The sequence below is a fragment of the Tachypleus tridentatus genome, chromosome 10, assembly GCF_004210375.1.
Source record: "Tachypleus tridentatus isolate NWPU-2018 chromosome 10, ASM421037v1, whole genome shotgun sequence".
In the NCBI taxonomy this organism is placed as follows: Eukaryota; Metazoa; Arthropoda; class Merostomata; order Xiphosura; family Limulidae; genus Tachypleus; species Tachypleus tridentatus.
This window is the reverse complement of record NC_134834.1, coordinates 132,297,952-132,315,773: the sequence shown is the minus strand read 5'-3', so window position 1 is coordinate 132,315,773 and position 17,822 is coordinate 132,297,952. Positions and strand designations below refer to the sequence as shown.

Below are 17,822 nucleotides of genomic sequence, written 5' to 3'. Positions count from 1 at the left end.
TCTTGGCTGATCCATCCTCTAAACTAAATTAATTAATAAAAACAACTTGAAGCCAGCCCTTATCATTCATATACTTATCAAGCTTTTTCTTAAACTCACTTAAATTTGCTTCCTCTACACCATCCAAAAGCAACCAATTCCAAAGACCAACAACCTTGTTAGAAAAATGAACCTTTTAGCTGAAGGTGACGCCCACCCTGCCCAAATTTATGTGTCCCCTAGTCCTACTGTTCTCATTGTTAAATATAAAAAAAGATTTATCACTACTATCAATTCCCTTTATAACCTTAAACACCTCAATTAGATCCCCCCCAAATCTTGTTTTTTTCAAGAAAAAATAACATGAGATATTTCATCCACTCCTCCTATGACAACTCCCCCATCCAAGGCACCATTCTAGTAACACTTCTATCAACCCTTTCCAACAATATGATGTCTTTCCTTAGGTAAGAAGCCCACATTTGAACACAACATTCTAAATGTGGCCTAATCAATAACATGTACAATGAAATTATAACCTCTTCAGACTTACATTCAATATTTATGTACATGCAACCTAAAAATCCTATTTGCCCTACCACTACCAACAGCACACTGCTTGGATGACTTTAAAAGACTAATCAAATACTACACAAATATCTCTTTCCTTCATAATAAGGTTTTTCCAACCCAAACTATAATAACCCACATGCATTACCTTGCATTTATTATAATTAAAATCCATCTGTCATTTACTTGCCAAAAACTCACTAAATGATCTAAATACTTTTGTAAATCAGTAATATCCTCTTCACAGCTAGCAACACCTAAGACATTAATATCATATGCAAATTTAAATAACTAAATAATTCTTCCTTCATCTATGTCACTGATGTAAGTAAGAAAGAGCAAATGGTCTAAGACTGAGCCCTGAGGTACTCTCCACTTGTGGTATTAATTTAGTTTAAACTCCCATTTGTAAAAACCTCCTGCTTTCTTCCAACCAGCCATTCTTCTATCTAATTTGCTAACTTATCCTCCACACTGTTGTTGTTTGTTCACAAGTCCTTTATGTGGCACCTTGTCAAATGCTTTTAGGAAATCCAGATACACCAAATGCACACCCTTACCCTCATCTTCATAAGTAGTAACCTTTTCAAAGAATGTCAAAATATTTGTAAGGCAAGATTTTGCATTTGTGAAACCATGCTGACTATCCAATAAAATCCTAAACATTGTTAAATGACTTTGCAAAGCATCTTTTAACATACTTTCCACACCTTTTTCTACAACTCATAAAACTAATTGATTTATAATTATTGGAACAATTATCATCTCCCTTGAAAAGAGGAGTTATATTATCTAACTTCCAATCCTCTGGTACCTGCCCATTATTTTAGGACTGACAAAAACAGCATTAAGTGGTTCTCATATCCAATTTTTAATCTCCTTCAAAGCCCTCGTGGTGATTATTTGGCCCTAGAACCTTATAATTTTTATAAATTTCTCAATTTTTGCTGAACCATCTTAGAATTAATTCAGTCATCTTGTTTGATCTTGTTTCTATTTACCAACTGTTCAAGATGTGGGATACTGCTTAAATTTTCATCAGTAAAAAAAACTCAGAGAAAAACAAAATTTAATAATCCAGTCATCTCCTAATCATAAGATACTACCTTTCCTTTGTCATGCCTCAAGGGTCTTACCAACATCCTAACATTTTGTTTACCCTTAATGTATTTAAAGAAATCGTTACTGTTAATGTTCACATTTTCAGCAAATCTTCTCTCACACATCCATTTTGATGTCCTAATTTCCCATTTTTTCCAACATTCTGGATATTCTATAATCTTCTAAATCTTCTGTCATACCCATCAATATTTCTGTGTAACGTCATGACAACAGTTATATTATTTTATGATCAACTGAATGATAAAACAAGGTGAGATTTTTAAATGTAACTTAAACTTTTACATAACACTTTTAATCTACCTTACACAATGTTATCACAACAGGGTATTTTTTATCTGAGATAATTAGACAAAACCTTTCAACTTTTAAAAGTCAAACAAAGTAATCATTAAGAATAAAAAAAACCTAAATGTTAATAAAAAAATGAAAAAGGAAATATATAAATAAATATATTGTGTTTAAGGGTAGTGCAAGAGTGTACAGATGCAACAGACTTGATCAAAGACTGGAAAGAGCATCTGATAAAACATCTGATAATCTGATAAAAGTATTAAACTAAGTTTTAAACTAATTAATATTAAAAAACTGAGTATTCAGAAAGTACTGGCTGATAATGTCAATATTCAAGCATGACACCAGTTGCAAGATTGCTTATTAAGTACTATTTAATTGAGCTGGGTGATCAATTATGACAATGAATGTTTGTATAACTGACTCCACTACTTTGTATAATTTGTTAACTAACTACAAAGCTGTTAAACAGTAAGTGTCCCTGTGGGTAAACATACTAATAAGTTACAGTAAACTAACACCTGCAAAACCTCACCAAGCAAAAGTATATTGGCACTACACTGATGTTTGATTTAATGACCAAGGATGTCAAGTAAATGTCCATATTTACACATTTCATGTGTTATACAATATATAATGATTAAAAAAACGTCTGTAAAAGGAACCAAAGTACACACAGGAATGGAAAGCTCATACCCTATACAATGACAAGAGGTTCAACCTTGTAACTTGTGAGCTACATTATTCTTTTAAACAAATTATTGAAACACAAGATCTGATTCGGAATGGTAAAATATAACTTAACAGCATGCATATAATGTGATTTAGGATCAGAATCCTACTAGATCCCATATGGAGGGTTGAAAACAGGTAAACAGTTGTAGTTTAACTTGCACCTGCCTGCTTGTTTATACACTGTGACTTGTAAACAAATGGTTGATAATTCTTTTAGTACTTTATCTGTACCACTGTTAAAAATGAGCATTCTTATGACAATACAAACAAAAACCACCAAGTCAAAAAAGTGATTCAATTGGAAAAATTTTCATCAGATCGATCTATTCAGTTACCTAAAAGAATCAATTTCCACTGATTAGTGCTACGTAAAATAATGTATCAATCAGTTATAATTAAACTGATTAATGTTGGAAAAAAAAAGAAAAAGAGTCAACTGAATGAAATTAGATTTCTAATTATTCCAACCACCCAAGTAATCAAAATACTGCCATCATGATTTTAAATTATTTTCAGTTATTTAAGGTTGATCAGCTTAATCAACTAGCATTTTGAATCACAATTCACTAAATCAACCAGCTCAAGCATTTATCAAGTTTTGTCATATGAATACATACTGTGTGTGTGTGTGTGTGTGTGTGTGTGTGTGTGTGTGTGTGTAACAACTTAAATGAAGATGTGATCTTTGATTGTAATCTTGTATTTCATTAATGGGTATGTTTTGTATATTTTCCTATTCCAAAAATCATTGTACAGAGAAATATTCCAAGTTTCATTTGAGTAATTTAAGTTAATAAAAAATTAATGACAACATACAGACAACAATGGATTAATAACAGTGCATTAAAGCTGTCCTTGTACATCCACCAACTTCAAACAGTAAAAATTCAAACTACTCTTTGTACTTTGCAAGAAATCATGAATTTCATTCTCAAACCACTGTAATGTTATGGCTTCCATTACTGTTCACAGCAACTTAATCTGCAAAGTCAATCATTTTATTTAAAGATTTAATAATGTTATAATTGGAACCTAGTTTATATTTTCTTAATTATATCCCCTCATCCTATTATCTTCAAAATACAAAACACATTAATCAGACATCTTTATCCTACTAATCCCCAAATAACCTTTTAAACTTGGAATAAAATTACCTCTTTTCTCAACAGAAAATAAGAAAGTCCTTCCTTCACGGGAATTATTCTATTAGCTCTCCTCTTTTCAGTACAAAAGTTTATAAGAGACTAAAGATGTACTTTAGTTGGAAGAAAGAAACACCATATGAAAAACCAAAACAGGTATATTTTGATTGTGATTAGTGTTTGGTCTGTTCCGAGGCCTCTGTTGATCATTATTAGGGAGTTGCTTATGCAACAAATTTTTAAAGATATAGTAAGATGTGTCATAAAAATTACAGGCCAGTTTGTACACTTTCTATAATGGTAAAAATCGTCTAGACATACTGAAAAAATAAGCATTGTTATCTTATTAATTTAAGTATGATATCATAAACAAGTGAAAATTTATATGAATTCACCAAAGGGGAATTTTATTTTCCTAGTCAGTTTTCTTTTCTCAAGAATATTACTTGTTAATGCATACTAGAAATAGTATAGACTGGCTGAATTGTGATTTCAAAAATGCTGCAGTATAAATGAATGGCTTCAAAAATTATACCACTCAAGATTAAAGAAAGACAAGTTAACTGAATTGTAGATGGATGGAATGAAGAAACTAAAAGGTTGTTATTAACAGAATCAATAGATATTGCACTCATGCTACTAATTTACTAGTGGATTACTTCAGAGGGCAGTAATTAGGCCTTTACTCCTTGTTATTTACATTACCATTATTGATTAACAGGAGCATAATTTGTAAAGTTTACTGATGATTTTAAGCTCTTTGGTATTTTTACAAATATTGAGTGTTGATGTACTACAGTGACTTGGATTAAATGGTTAGTTATAAAAATTTATGGTAAATGACCATCACATACACAAACACACTATATGTATTAAGTATAAGGTAATGCATTTGGATTTTCAAAATTTTAATCACACCTCTAATATATACAGAAATCACTAACATAACTAAAAAAAATTCTTAGCATAGTGTTGTTTAAATCACTTAAATTATCAAACCAGTGCTCTGTTACTAATAATAAAGCAAATAAAACTCTAGGGTGTATTTATAGACATTTATTAGGAGTTAATAGAAGTATACAAGCATAAAAATTGGCAATCTGAGTGTCAATAAATAAATTATTTCTGAAGGAACAATGGAATGCATATGCATCTAAAAGCAGCTCAAATAAGTTACATTCTCAGTACCAGCAAGTACTGGCAGAATTTCACCCCTGATTATAATTCTCTTAGAATATGTGTACAGTTTTGATCTCCTTATCTAAGAAACTCACTTAGTGAAACAGGTTCAGAAAAGAAGTGTTTAGATAATTCCAGTAATGGAATAATTATTTTATAGAGATAGGTCAAGATAAGCTAACTTTCTCATGAGAAAAACAATAATCTTATGAAAGTTTAACAGATTATTTTAGAGATTAATACCTCAATATCTTTACTGTGTTTTTTGAAGACAAGAGGAAGAGATGGCACAAGTTCAACATTCAGGGGAAAGGACAGCCAAGTTCCAATTACACCAATTTTATTTTTCCAGCAATGTGACTAACTTATTGAATGAGTTACCACTGGGAGTATTGGAGTACAGCAATTTACTTGAGTTTAGGAATAGAATTAATGATTTCCTAAAAAGTAAAGGGAGGGTTTCCATTGTTAATATTCTTGCTCTTTTATACTGTCCCTGTACATCCAACCTTGAAAAAAATACAAACTTAAGCCTACCATTTACTTTCCAGCAATATATCAATTTGCCAATGGAAATGCATCCCATATGTCAATCACTCTACTTGAAAAACTAAGCTTTCTTAACTTGAGCCTTTCTTTTCCAAATCATAAACTTGTATCCTCTCATCATATTATCTTCATAATATACCAAATAGAAAGCAGGAGCTTTTTTGAGATTATCTGTCAGGTAATCTTGCAAATTTAAATAAGATCACCTTTTATCTTTTAAAAGAAAAGTTATGAAATCTTAAACTAGCAAAAATAATCTTTAAGTTCAGAATCATCCTAGTAGTTTCCCTCTGAATCCTTTCTAATAAGTCAATATCTTTGAGATAAGGAAGCCAAAACTGTAGAACTATTTCAAGTCATGCCAAACATTATTTGTATAAAAATAATTACCAGTTTTGGCTTGTAATCAATATATCTAGAAAGACATATACTAAACACTAGCAACAAAACAATTCCACTACTGTATTAGTAGCTCATCAATCAACACACAGAAACCCTTTTCTTCAATAACAATACTGGGTGTGGTTCCACATATATTAAATGTGGTATCCAAATTATGATAACCTAAATACATTAATTTTCACTTATTGTAAAAGTTATTTGCCAAATATCTGTTCAACAAACCAACAGATACAAATCAATCTGTAGTACACTACCATCCTCAGTACAGTAAGAAAAACTAGATGGTTTAATGTCATTGATAGACTTTACTATTTATGCTTCTATTACTATCATTAAATAAGGAAAATAAGAAGCAAGTAAATCAGTTGGTAATACCGGTAGGATATTTGAAATTAAGATTAATTTATTTTATACTAGTATTAGCATTCCTGCAATAATTGCTCACATTATAAACTTTGGTAGCAGTTGGCAATTAGTTAGAATGTGTGATACCAAATTTCAGTTAAATGATTACATCTTGATGTTGAAGACCTTTAGTAAAAATGGTATTAAGTGTGAAGGAAATAAAAACAGAGTTTGAATTATTAAAAAAGCATGCTGGATAAGTAAAAAAACTAATATTATGTTTAACTTGGATTTTTGTGTTTTTGCTATAGCTGTACTTGATCACAGACTAAATGACTCCTCTATCACCTTGCATATTTGTTTTTATTCTCAGAAGCTGTATAACTTTAACATTATTTCTAGAGAAACATCATTTTTTCACATGTTGCAGGGAAAACAATTATAACACACAAATTTTGTGTAAGCAAACAGTTGATGGATGGATGAAGTTCAATTTTGTGCTACAAGTGACTATTCAACCATTAGCACGTAAGATCCATATGTTGAGCTATCTATGCAATATACACAGACATCTTGAACTACTACAAATACTGCTCTGAGTAGATTTTTACTACTTCTGAAGCAAGGTGAAACTTTAGACCTTTAACTCTAACTATTGTATTTGGGTGTTATTTCAAAAAATCTGTCTTTTGTTGTCAACTTGTATATTATAATACATAAAACTACAAAGATGGAGTTCAACCTTTTTAGCTGTAAGACGATAAATGCTTACAAGAGTCAGCTAGTTACTTTTACTTCAGGAATTATTTCACTTTCAACTCACTTCAATCCTTAATACAGAGTACAACATTGGTTTTATATCAACATTACTATATTTTAAACTAACTGTATTGTCACATATGATGCTTTCACCATAACTTTGGTTTAGTAATAATGTGTATGAAACAGAAAAATTTGTCACTATTCTAAAAGTTTAAGTAAACAGAATGTAAGGAAACAACTAAATTAAACTCAAATCACTAACTAATCATTTATGATTTAGACTTCACATTTTCACATTATGTCTGATTTTATTATTGGACTTCAGCTTTTCTTGCCTTCTTATTACAAATACAATGTATACCATTTACTCAATTCTATTTCTAGGGGATTAAGTTTATTTTTTTACTACTTCTTGGTATGTATACACGAAAAAATTCAATTACCTATTTTATTAAAATTTACTAGATAAGTGTAATTCATAAATTCAATTATGTATTATGGATATAGGTGAAAACAAAATCAATTTTAATGACACTAAATTCACTTACCAAAACTTTTGTGAACCTTCTTTCCAATTCACTTCGTTCAGGCATAGGCATTTTAAAATTATCAATTGACTGTACGGTTGAATGATGTTTAGAAGTTCGCAATGTTATGCCTAACGATGTACCTACAGCATGAGAGGGTGAATTGGCGTTAGAATTTTCTGGTTGCGACTGAGAACTTTCCGACATCCCCATATTATTAGTAGTAGTTGTACTAGTAGCATTCACTTCCGTCTCAGGTTCACAAAAAACACACGCAAATTTAAGTCCTTTACGAAAGTCAGTTCCTTTCATTGACATTAGGGAAAATCAAAATGTAGTTCTGCTTCTTCTGCTAATATTATTAATACAGGTATACCACATTATTCGTGGTTTGATATTCGTTTGAAACGAAATATTTCGTAATATATATTTATCTAGGCCTAACACTTCCTCCTTAAAGCCATCATTATGTTTCTCAACACAGCGACCCCACAAGTTACATTGCTCATCGTTATCCTTATATTTATCAATGCGCATGCTCCAATAATAACGCCTGGAAAACTCATCCAATAATGTTATTACACTATTTTTTGACCTCGCGCGCAAGTAATTAAGCCTCTTTAATTGCCCTGAAAAGATTTTTTTGTTTTGTTTTGAATTTCGCGCAAAGCTACTCGCGGGCTATCTGCGCTAGCCGTCCCTAATTTAGTTGTTTAAGACTAAAGGGAAGGCAGCTAGTCATCACCACCCACCACCAGCTCTTGGGCTACTATTTTACCAACGAATATTGGGGATTGACCGTAACATTATAACGCCCCCATGGCTGAAAGGGCAAGCATGTTTGGCGCGATGGGGATGCAAACCCGCGACCCTTGGATTACGAGTCGCACGCATTAACACGCTTGGCCATGGCGGGCCGCCCTGAAAAGGACCAGATTTAATGTTATGTTATTACTTCAGCCATTTTGTATTTACTCTAAATGTATTAATCAGTCCATTCCAACTAATTAATAAAAGGAGGAAGAGGTCTAGTGTACCTGACCCTCCTGGGTATACAAAATATATATACCCAAACACCTAGAGAGAGAGAGAGCTTCTTTAATAAAAAACTGTAATAACTTCTTGTTAATTTTTTTCGCATAGGTACACAACGGGCTACATGCGCTTCTTCCATGGCGGGAAATAAAATGATTTTAAGTGTGTTAAGTCCTTAAACTTATCATTAATAGCACAATTTGTGTGTGTGTGTGAATTTGCTGAGCGTATTTTGTTTATGAATATAATCCTTTAAAAGAGTAGTGATATTTCTATATTCCCTCTGTCATTAACCAATAAACTAAACAAAATATAACATAGGAGCGATTTTATTGTCTTGTTTTTGTCTCAGAGTGTTTTTAGTAAATTTTAAACTATTCTAAAGCGTAGTTAAAGAAACGGTTGGTTTTGGAATTTCGCACAAAGCTACTCGAGGGCTATCTGTGCTAGCCGTCCATAATTTAGCAGTGTAAAGCTTTACAGCGTGGTTGTTGTCATTGTTTGGTGACAGAAGCAGGTTACCCTTAACTACTAAGGCGACATCTCTTTATGGCTTAAGTTATTAATGTTTTTGTTCATTAATTTTCGTATTTTTAATTTTGTCAGTGTTCTCAAACTTTAAAACTTTCTAATATGTTTTGTATACATGTGTTTATTTCTGTTAAACAGATTATAGTTTGTCTGTTTTTAATAAAAACCATTGGATCTATAAGTAAAAATCACTTGTGCTTAGCATTGGTAACGTAAATTCGTGTGTAAATGATGGAATAGCTAATAGCTGATTACAGAAATTATGTAGCGGTGAGTTAAAATGAATGTTGTAGGTGAAAACATTTCTAGTATCGAGATAGCACGATTCTTATGCAAGCACTCTGAATTGTTTCTGATTGGTTGCTTAAAGATAACGACAATACTTGTTTGTTTGTTTCGAATTTCGTGCAAAACTACACGAGGGATATCTCTGATAACCGTCCCTACTTTAGCAGTGAAAGACTAGAACGGAGCTAGTCATCACCACCTTCCGCCAATTCCTTTGACCAATGAATAGTGAGATTGACCATACATTACAATGCCTCTGCAGCTGAAACGGCGAACATGTTTGATGAAATGATTAGTTGAGCTCGCGACACTCCGGTTGCGAATTAATGGCCCAAATCACCTTGTTATACCGGACTAATAACAATAAAATGTGTGTAACTTTGACTAATGTGTATCTAATAATGACGGAGAATTTGAAAATATTTGAAATACAAAAAAACTTGCGGCTTCGCATTTTGTGTTTTACAGTTTTTGTGGCCGCTTATGTAATTTTTACAATTACATGATAGACAAGTGACATTTTGTGTCCTTAAATAATCTTTCATTAATTATGAATTGACATGACTTCCGATCAGGGGATGGGTAAACTACCTGGTTATGCAATACTTTTGTTATTTCGTTTTAGGGTTAACACATGTTACAGAACTAACCAAATTGAAATTAAAATTAACAAAAAAGCAAAATTATATAAATTTATTTTTTCCATCATACTTGTTGGGTTAAATTCAATATTTGTTTCATTTCTAGAGCTTTTGTTTGTACAAATATTAAGACAACTTTAATTTCCTATGACTGAATAAAGTACAAATTCATAGGTTATTAAACAACAGCTCAAATAGATCAATATTTTTGAAAACTGCAAAAACATTAAAATTATTTATTTCTGGGAGCATAGAGGTTGCATTAAGTATTATAAAATTTTTAACACTTCTAAACTGTTAAACATTAGTATTGTTCGTTATTGAAGTGTTAGTTTTGTTATGCACATGTCCTCTCTAGTTGATAGGATTATAGAAGAATATTCTGTTTGTGAGTCTTAGCAAGTGTAACCTTTTTTATTATAATAAATGTACAGTTACTATGCAAAGAAAATATTTTCGTGGCAGAATTCACTTATACAGAACAAATAAACTTTCTTACGAAATTTGGTGAATATTCATCAACAAGGGTAAAGTAATTATAAAACAAAATACAAAAACGTTCATTTAAAAAAATGTAAACTGAAAATTTGTACCTATCTCCCCATGGACCCAATGAACCTCCATACAAAATTTGATGAATATCAATTTAAACCCTGAGGCATAGTTACATGAACATACTGCAGACAGTACAATTGTATTTATATAGACAACCCAATAGGCTTAATATTTGTGATAAAATATCACGCTAACTGCAGACATTAGTAATAGTGGAAGGCAGCACAGTAGTACAATAAGATTCCTTGAAACATAAAGGATGAGTTTACGTTTTACTTGTTCTTGGCAGTGGGTTTGCAGCACCGAAAGATCAAATGATCCCTTGTTGCCAGTATATTATGTTATGCTAAATATTAATTTTACTTTCAGACTGTACTTTAATTTATATTTCAATATAGATATCATATTTTTTATATTAGGTAAGAATGATTTTCTCTACGATTTAAATCGGTATATGATCGGTATTTTTTAATGTAATCTTGCATAATATATTAATGAGATTTACGAGTTTCTGTAACACTGAATTTGATTTTTTGATGTATACGTTGTATGTCATCACTTCAGTCCCCCGCTGGTATAGTGGTAAGTCTACGAATTTACAACGCTAAAATAATGGGTTTGATTCCTCTCCATGGACATAGCAGATGGCCCAATGTGGCTTTGCTATAAGAAAACACACACTACTTCAGTTGTATTATATTCACATTTTTCCTTGTGTATTTATTTCATTGTTTACAAATACTAAATTACCTCTAGATTTGTTATAATATCTAACTTTATAGTATTTTTATACCCCCTTATATCACATACATTTAACTCTTTATTTTTGCCTCATATTTCTGTAAGTACTATGATGTGTATTTTCTGTGGAAGTAACTGTCGATAAGAAAATATCAAAATTCTCATTTAGGCTACATATATTTATTTGTTTGCATTAACCATATTTGAACAAAGCAAATAAATCATTCTTACACGGACAATCAATTCCTGAATCACAATATTTTGTTAACACTGTATTATAATTTAGTTAAATTGTGTTCACATTTAATTCTCATTTATTTTTATTTTTCTGATTGCTTTTCTAGATGTTTTCCTTCTGTAATACAAATATGCGAATAATTTTATTTCTTTGTTAACTTATTTTATGTTTAGATATTATATTCTCATTTAGACTTTCCTTAAAGTGTTTATTTAAATCAGTTTTCATCTTTTTCTTCACTCCGTATTAAAATCACTTATTTCTGAGTTATCTATTCGAAAATTGCACGATAATCGGCCTAGTTTCCTTTTTATGCTTCGTGGTGTTTTACTCTATGAGCTATTTGAATATCTTCGTCTTCTACAGTGATATTAGCTACCTTTGCAACTACTTGAATAATTTATCTATTATTTAATTTTGTTTGAACAAGCATCTACTAATATTTTAAGAACATTTATTTCAGTTTTACACAGTTTTGCGCCATTTATCCGTATGTTTAAGCACTGGTATATATTTTTTCATGTTGTAATTATGATCGAGAAATGCCTTGTCAATTTCATCTAGTATTTATTTTTGTATTGTTTGAATATTCTATTACATTTTCATAATGTTTACACGTACAAAACATATTCAGTTATTCCTGAAGTGTCCATAACCGTATAGTATCAAGGAGTGTACATAACCGTGATATACCAACCGATCCGATATGCAAAGAACAATTTTAGAATATAGCTTTGTTTGTTTTCTATCCATCGCTGTTATCCAAACCCGAAATGTATTGTTATTAAGCGGTCATACTTTCCACTTAGCCACCTTAGTCCAAGTTATATTTTTATTTCTTCTCGCACCTTTGAAGGGAGCATGTGAAAAAAAGCTAAATTTATTTGTTTTTGTTTTTTTCTTGTTTTACAAGTTGGGGAGGAAAGTATTTGTGGCCTGAAAGGTTTGTTTGTTTGTTTTGGAATTTCGCACAAAGCTACTCGAGGGCTATCTGTGCTAGCCGTCCCTAATTTAGCAGTGTAAGACTAGAGGGAAGTCAGCACCACCCACCGCCAACTCTTGGGCTACACTTTTACCAACGACTAGTTGGATTGACCGTCACATTATAACGCCCCCACGGCTAAAAGGGCGAGCATGTTTGGCGCGACCGGGATTCAGTTATCTATGCGCTATAAAAGTGACAACACATCACCTTTATAGTAAAATGGTGCAACTGATTAACCTGGCTGTTTAGCACATGCACAATTAAAGTGTTGATGTGTCTCCTAATTGCGTTAATGTGTTTTCGAAGATATTTCTATCTTCGTCTTTCGTATTTTTTCCGCTATAACGGAAAATACCGAGTAAATTAATTTTCAAAATCCTCCTGTATTTGACTAAATACTTTAAGAACTGTATGCATTTCTCTTCGTAAAATATCTCCGTGTTCCTTTTAATTCCTTGATATTATGTTGCTGAATGATCGATGACTTACCGCTATCAAACATGTGGGCACTGCACATTTCGCCTTAGTCTTGAATTTCCAACGACACATTTCTGACCAGCATATATTTATCTTTCTTACAAAGTTCGAACAACCTTCCGTCGATTGGTTAATTTACACTGTCGTAATCTCTTGAATTCATTTATTTTAAAGTTTAAATAATTTGTATTTGAATTTACGATAGTAAGAAGTTTCCGTGCTGGTTATAAATTCACGCAATTCATCTCCAATTGATTGATTATTCAATTAAAATCACAGTGTTCCTTGCGTTCTCGACTTTCTCTAAAATTTCTTATGGTGGTTTTAATTATTCATTTCCTTGTTATATTTGTTACGGAAAGATAATGATTAACACAAAAAAATTTAAAAGAAAGTTGTTACAACTTTTAATTTCAAGCTATATCAGAATTTTTATACATATATATGTAGTGACATCTTTCGGTTACAAAAAACTACACTTCGTGTACTTCGTGATTTCCATTTAAATATCTAGACTTGAGTAGCGTTAATCAATTTCAGAACTCCACATGAAGGCATTTAGAATGTCAGAAACTGACGGAATATATACATATAGATGTAGGGAAAGCAAAAAATGAAAGCTATTTAAAATGAGTAGTACAGTGTACATGTACCTATGACGTATAAAAAGAAGTGGATCAGCTACTTTGGAGTTAATCATTTCTTCATTAAGTATTTGACAGAACTCAACTTACACATTTAAAGCTTTTTTTATGAAATTGTTGTTTATTCATTGAAATATAAAAGCGTTGTATAGAAACATGAAACACAAGAAATATTTTGACTCCAGAAATGGATATCTATTTTTCCTGAAAACTAAAAACTAAACTAAACGTTTCGACATCAACAACTGTCTTTACCCATGACTACTTGTTACCTAGGATTCTTCAAAGAAGTGTTAAAGCAGGAACAGTAATACACACCAAATCAGTTTTTCTTGGAAACACAGACAACTGCTGAAAAGACCCTCCGTGAGCAAGTGGTTCACATCAGAGAAGCCTTGTCTTAGAAGCTTAGAAATACCGTCAAGATATTTTTATACCCCTATAATGGGCAAGAAATAAGCTAACGAACCTACAACTCTAAGATCTGGGGTTTCGTTTCTCATGGAGGGCAGAGCTCAAATAGTTTAGTGTATAACTTTGTATTAAACTAACCATGTTTTTATATAGGATGACGTGTGGGATATTTGGATCAACGAAGACTTCATTCAAAGTGTTTCACGGCCAGTGAAATGGTTTAATACAGATTATTTTTATTTAGTTAACATGTTTCTCAATCAGTAGACTTTTCATAGCAGAGAATGGTACGATTGCATTACAACTTGAGCTACAGTAGTTATTTGTGTTCTTTTTGTTACTGCCCCTAAAACAAAAGAAAAACAAGTGGAAGTATCCGTTACTGAAAAACAGTTTTTCTTGACTATTATTGATAGACAGCAATTACGTAACTATCGGAAACAATGCAATGTGTATTTTCTGTCAAGAAATATGTTAACATTAACTTCCTATCGCAGCAAGTCGCCTATTTAGAGTGAAACTAAAATTTCAACCCAGAAATGAGTATAGTTTTTTAAGTATACTTTTTATGGCTTAAGGACTATATCACAACAAAAGATTCGGTGGCGCTATGGCGACGCATCTGACTCCAGATCAGAAGGCTGTGTATTCGAGTTACGGTCGTGTCATTCGTGTTTTAAAGGGCTTTGAAACTTACGGCCCTTGCATCCTCCATATCCCTGAGAAGGGCTTATACATCAATGTAATTAAAATCGAAACCATTTCTTAAAAATCTACCTCAATAACCTTTAAATTACAAAATCCACTTGATGCAAGTTTTTGAAGTTACAGACTAAAGGGAAAACAGCTAATTAGTACCATCTATTGCCAACTACTGGAATGCTCTTTACCTATATCTTGTTTGGAATTAAGCACAAAGCTACACAATGGCTACCCTGTACTCAGTTCACAACGGGTATCGAAAACTGATTTCTAGCAGTGAGTTCGCAGACATTCCGCTGTGCCACTGGAGGAGAGTACCTACAAATAATAGGATTTATTGTTACATTATAACGCTCCCCACAGCTGAAAGGGAAGCATGTTCAGTGAAAGAATTTGTATCATCAACACTTAGCTTGCGAACCAAGTCGAGCCGAGTGCCCTAACCCAAAGTAATACACAGTATAATGGAAATGAGATACGATTTGCGCGTGCTTTCAGAGTCCTAGACAACAATCACCGGCAGGATTTCTCGTGTACAGATTAAATGGCTTACAATACTTGTAGAAAAACATGAGAATGTCGTGAAACCAAGCTTTTTGGACACAAAATCAAGGAAACCCTACTTATACAGCAACTAAAACCAAAATAAATCAATATAAAGGAACACCTTATACCTATACTAATTAATAACCTGACATCCACCTGCAAGGGCCTGGCATGGCCTAGCGCGTTAAGGCGTGCGCTTCGTAATCTGAGGGTCGCGGTTCGTGCCCGAGTTGCGCTAAACATGCTCGCCCTCCCAGCCGTGGGGGCGTTATAATGTGACGGTCAATCCCACTTTTCGTTGGTAAAAGAGTAGCCCAAGAGTTGGCGGTGGGTGGTGATGACTAGCTGCCTTCCCTCTAGTCTTACACTGCTAAATTAGGGACGGCTAGCACAGATAGCCCTCGAGTAGCTTTGTGTGAAATTCCAAAACATACATACATCCACCTGCAACGTTCCCTACAATCCCATACCTGTTTATAGTCTCGTCCCTAAGACATGTGTCCGTCAAAGGTCTCATTCAAACACTCTCTTTCTTAACCTGAAGATGACCTAGGAAGGTCGAAACGTTGTTCTCTCCTTGTCAATAAAAGTGTTAATACCCATACCAGCCATTCTGAGATACATTTGAGTTTCTCATTGGTTTAATTCAACATTATTACATCATGATATCTAGCAGTGAGTTGAGCTTTCTAGACCTCTGTTCGAGAGAGATCTAGACTGCGTGATTTTGAGGTTAGCCATAAAAAAACATATTGTATTAAGAGATTAGAGAATAATATTAGTTTTATCAAATTCTGTCCTAAAGTAGCTAAACTAGCCTGTGAAGACTTTTACAAAAAGTAGACAATTATTTAAAGCTTTTGATACAACTGTGGCAAAATAATTGTAGTGGTGACTTTAAAGTACAATTATCACCGATTATATCGTAATAATATAGTAAATAAAATAATTGTGTCCTAAAGTAAGTGAACCAGCCTTCTTTAAGGTTCTGGATGTAACTTTGATAATCAACAGTGTAACAAACATTTGTACGTACGTTTGACTTATTTTAGTATATTTTAAAACAAGTGGACTCTTTGTAGTTTGTTTATTGCTGAAAATTTTTGTCAGCAAATGACGAACACCTAACGTAAATAATTCAGCCAATGTCAAGCCAGCCTGGATCTATGTAGTTAGCGGCAGTAAATGGTTTGGCCTGCATATGAACATCCTTGAAGATGCATAGAATAATGTAGAAGATCAAAATGCGACCAAACAACATAAACCTTGGCTGTAATATGGTGAGTAACACAGAATACTTGGAACAATTTTCTGCCATCGTGCATGAATAAGTATATGACAGTATTAAAACGAGGTGTCATGCTTCGTGCATAGCAAAAGTTCATATAAAAATAATAATATATTATATAATTTCTTTGCCTTTCTTTTTTATTTTCTGTGATATTGTTTTGAATCATTAATGAATTCATCACGTGGATATAATTACTCGTTATTTATGACTCCTCTATGTGTTTCACTTGTGTTTCCATTAATACTTACATTAACTGTATATATTCGTTCAATATTTTAATGTTTAATACTATACCTATTCTCACAAGTATAATCATACTCCTACGTTTATTTTGATTAAATTTTCCCTATAGAATTCTAATTAATAATGTTATCAAAGAATTAATAACATAATTCATTAGATGCACATTTCTAGAAAAAAAACATTTATTACAACATATGTTAAATATATATATAAACATCATATTCAAAGAATGTAAACTTCAAGATGGTCGCTAATCATTATCTCATCTATGTACACGCTTCTACTACTATGACGCTCACTTCGTTTTAACAAAATTAGTGTGGTATTACATTTTGGTCTTATCAGTAAAAATTGAACCGCCAATAAAAAACAAGATCCCCATAGATACATGTGCTTAATCAATATCCAGTGTCAGGTTGCCAATTTCATCTTGCTGATTGGCACTGATACATCCTTGTAATGTTTCTCACGCAAAATATGTAGTAAGTTTAAACTTGTTCGTGATATGTGAAGAAACTAATATTCAAAAGGCCCGGCATGGCCAAGCTTGTTCAGGCGTGCGACTCGTAATCTGAGGGTCGCGGATTCGCATCCCCGTCGCGCCAAACATGCTCGCCCTTTCAGCTGTGGGGGCGTTATAATGTGACGGTCAATCCCACTATTCGTTGGTAAAAGAGTAGCCCTAAGAGTTGGCAGTGGGTGGTGATGACTGGCTGCCTTCCCTCTAGTCTTATACTCCTAAATTAGGGACGGTTAGCACAGATAGCCCTCGAGTAGCTTTGTGTGAAATTCAAAAACAAACAAACAAACAATATTCAAAAATAAAAATAATTTTAACGAAGAGCATGAAATTTGTGACAAAAATTTTTTTAAAACAATGATTTTTTA

General features: G+C 32.5%; 1 protein-coding gene across 3 annotated transcripts in view; it reads right to left on the bottom strand.

The window, feature by feature from the left end:
• LOC143230338 (formin-like protein) overlaps positions 1-8,103 on the bottom strand; it is a 119,880-nt gene extending 111,777 nt beyond the window's left edge. The window contains exon 1 of one of the 3 annotated variants that reach the window (XM_076463734.1): positions 7,625-8,103. In XM_076463734.1, coding sequence (XP_076319849.1) covers positions 7,625-7,921 — 297 coding nt within the window. In that variant the 5' untranslated portion in view covers positions 7,922-8,103. The remainder of the gene's footprint in view (positions 1-7,624) is intronic. The other 2 variants (XM_076463733.1, XM_076463739.1) reach the window with 2 other exon arrangements.
• Positions 8,104-17,822: the final 9,719 nt, after the last annotated feature.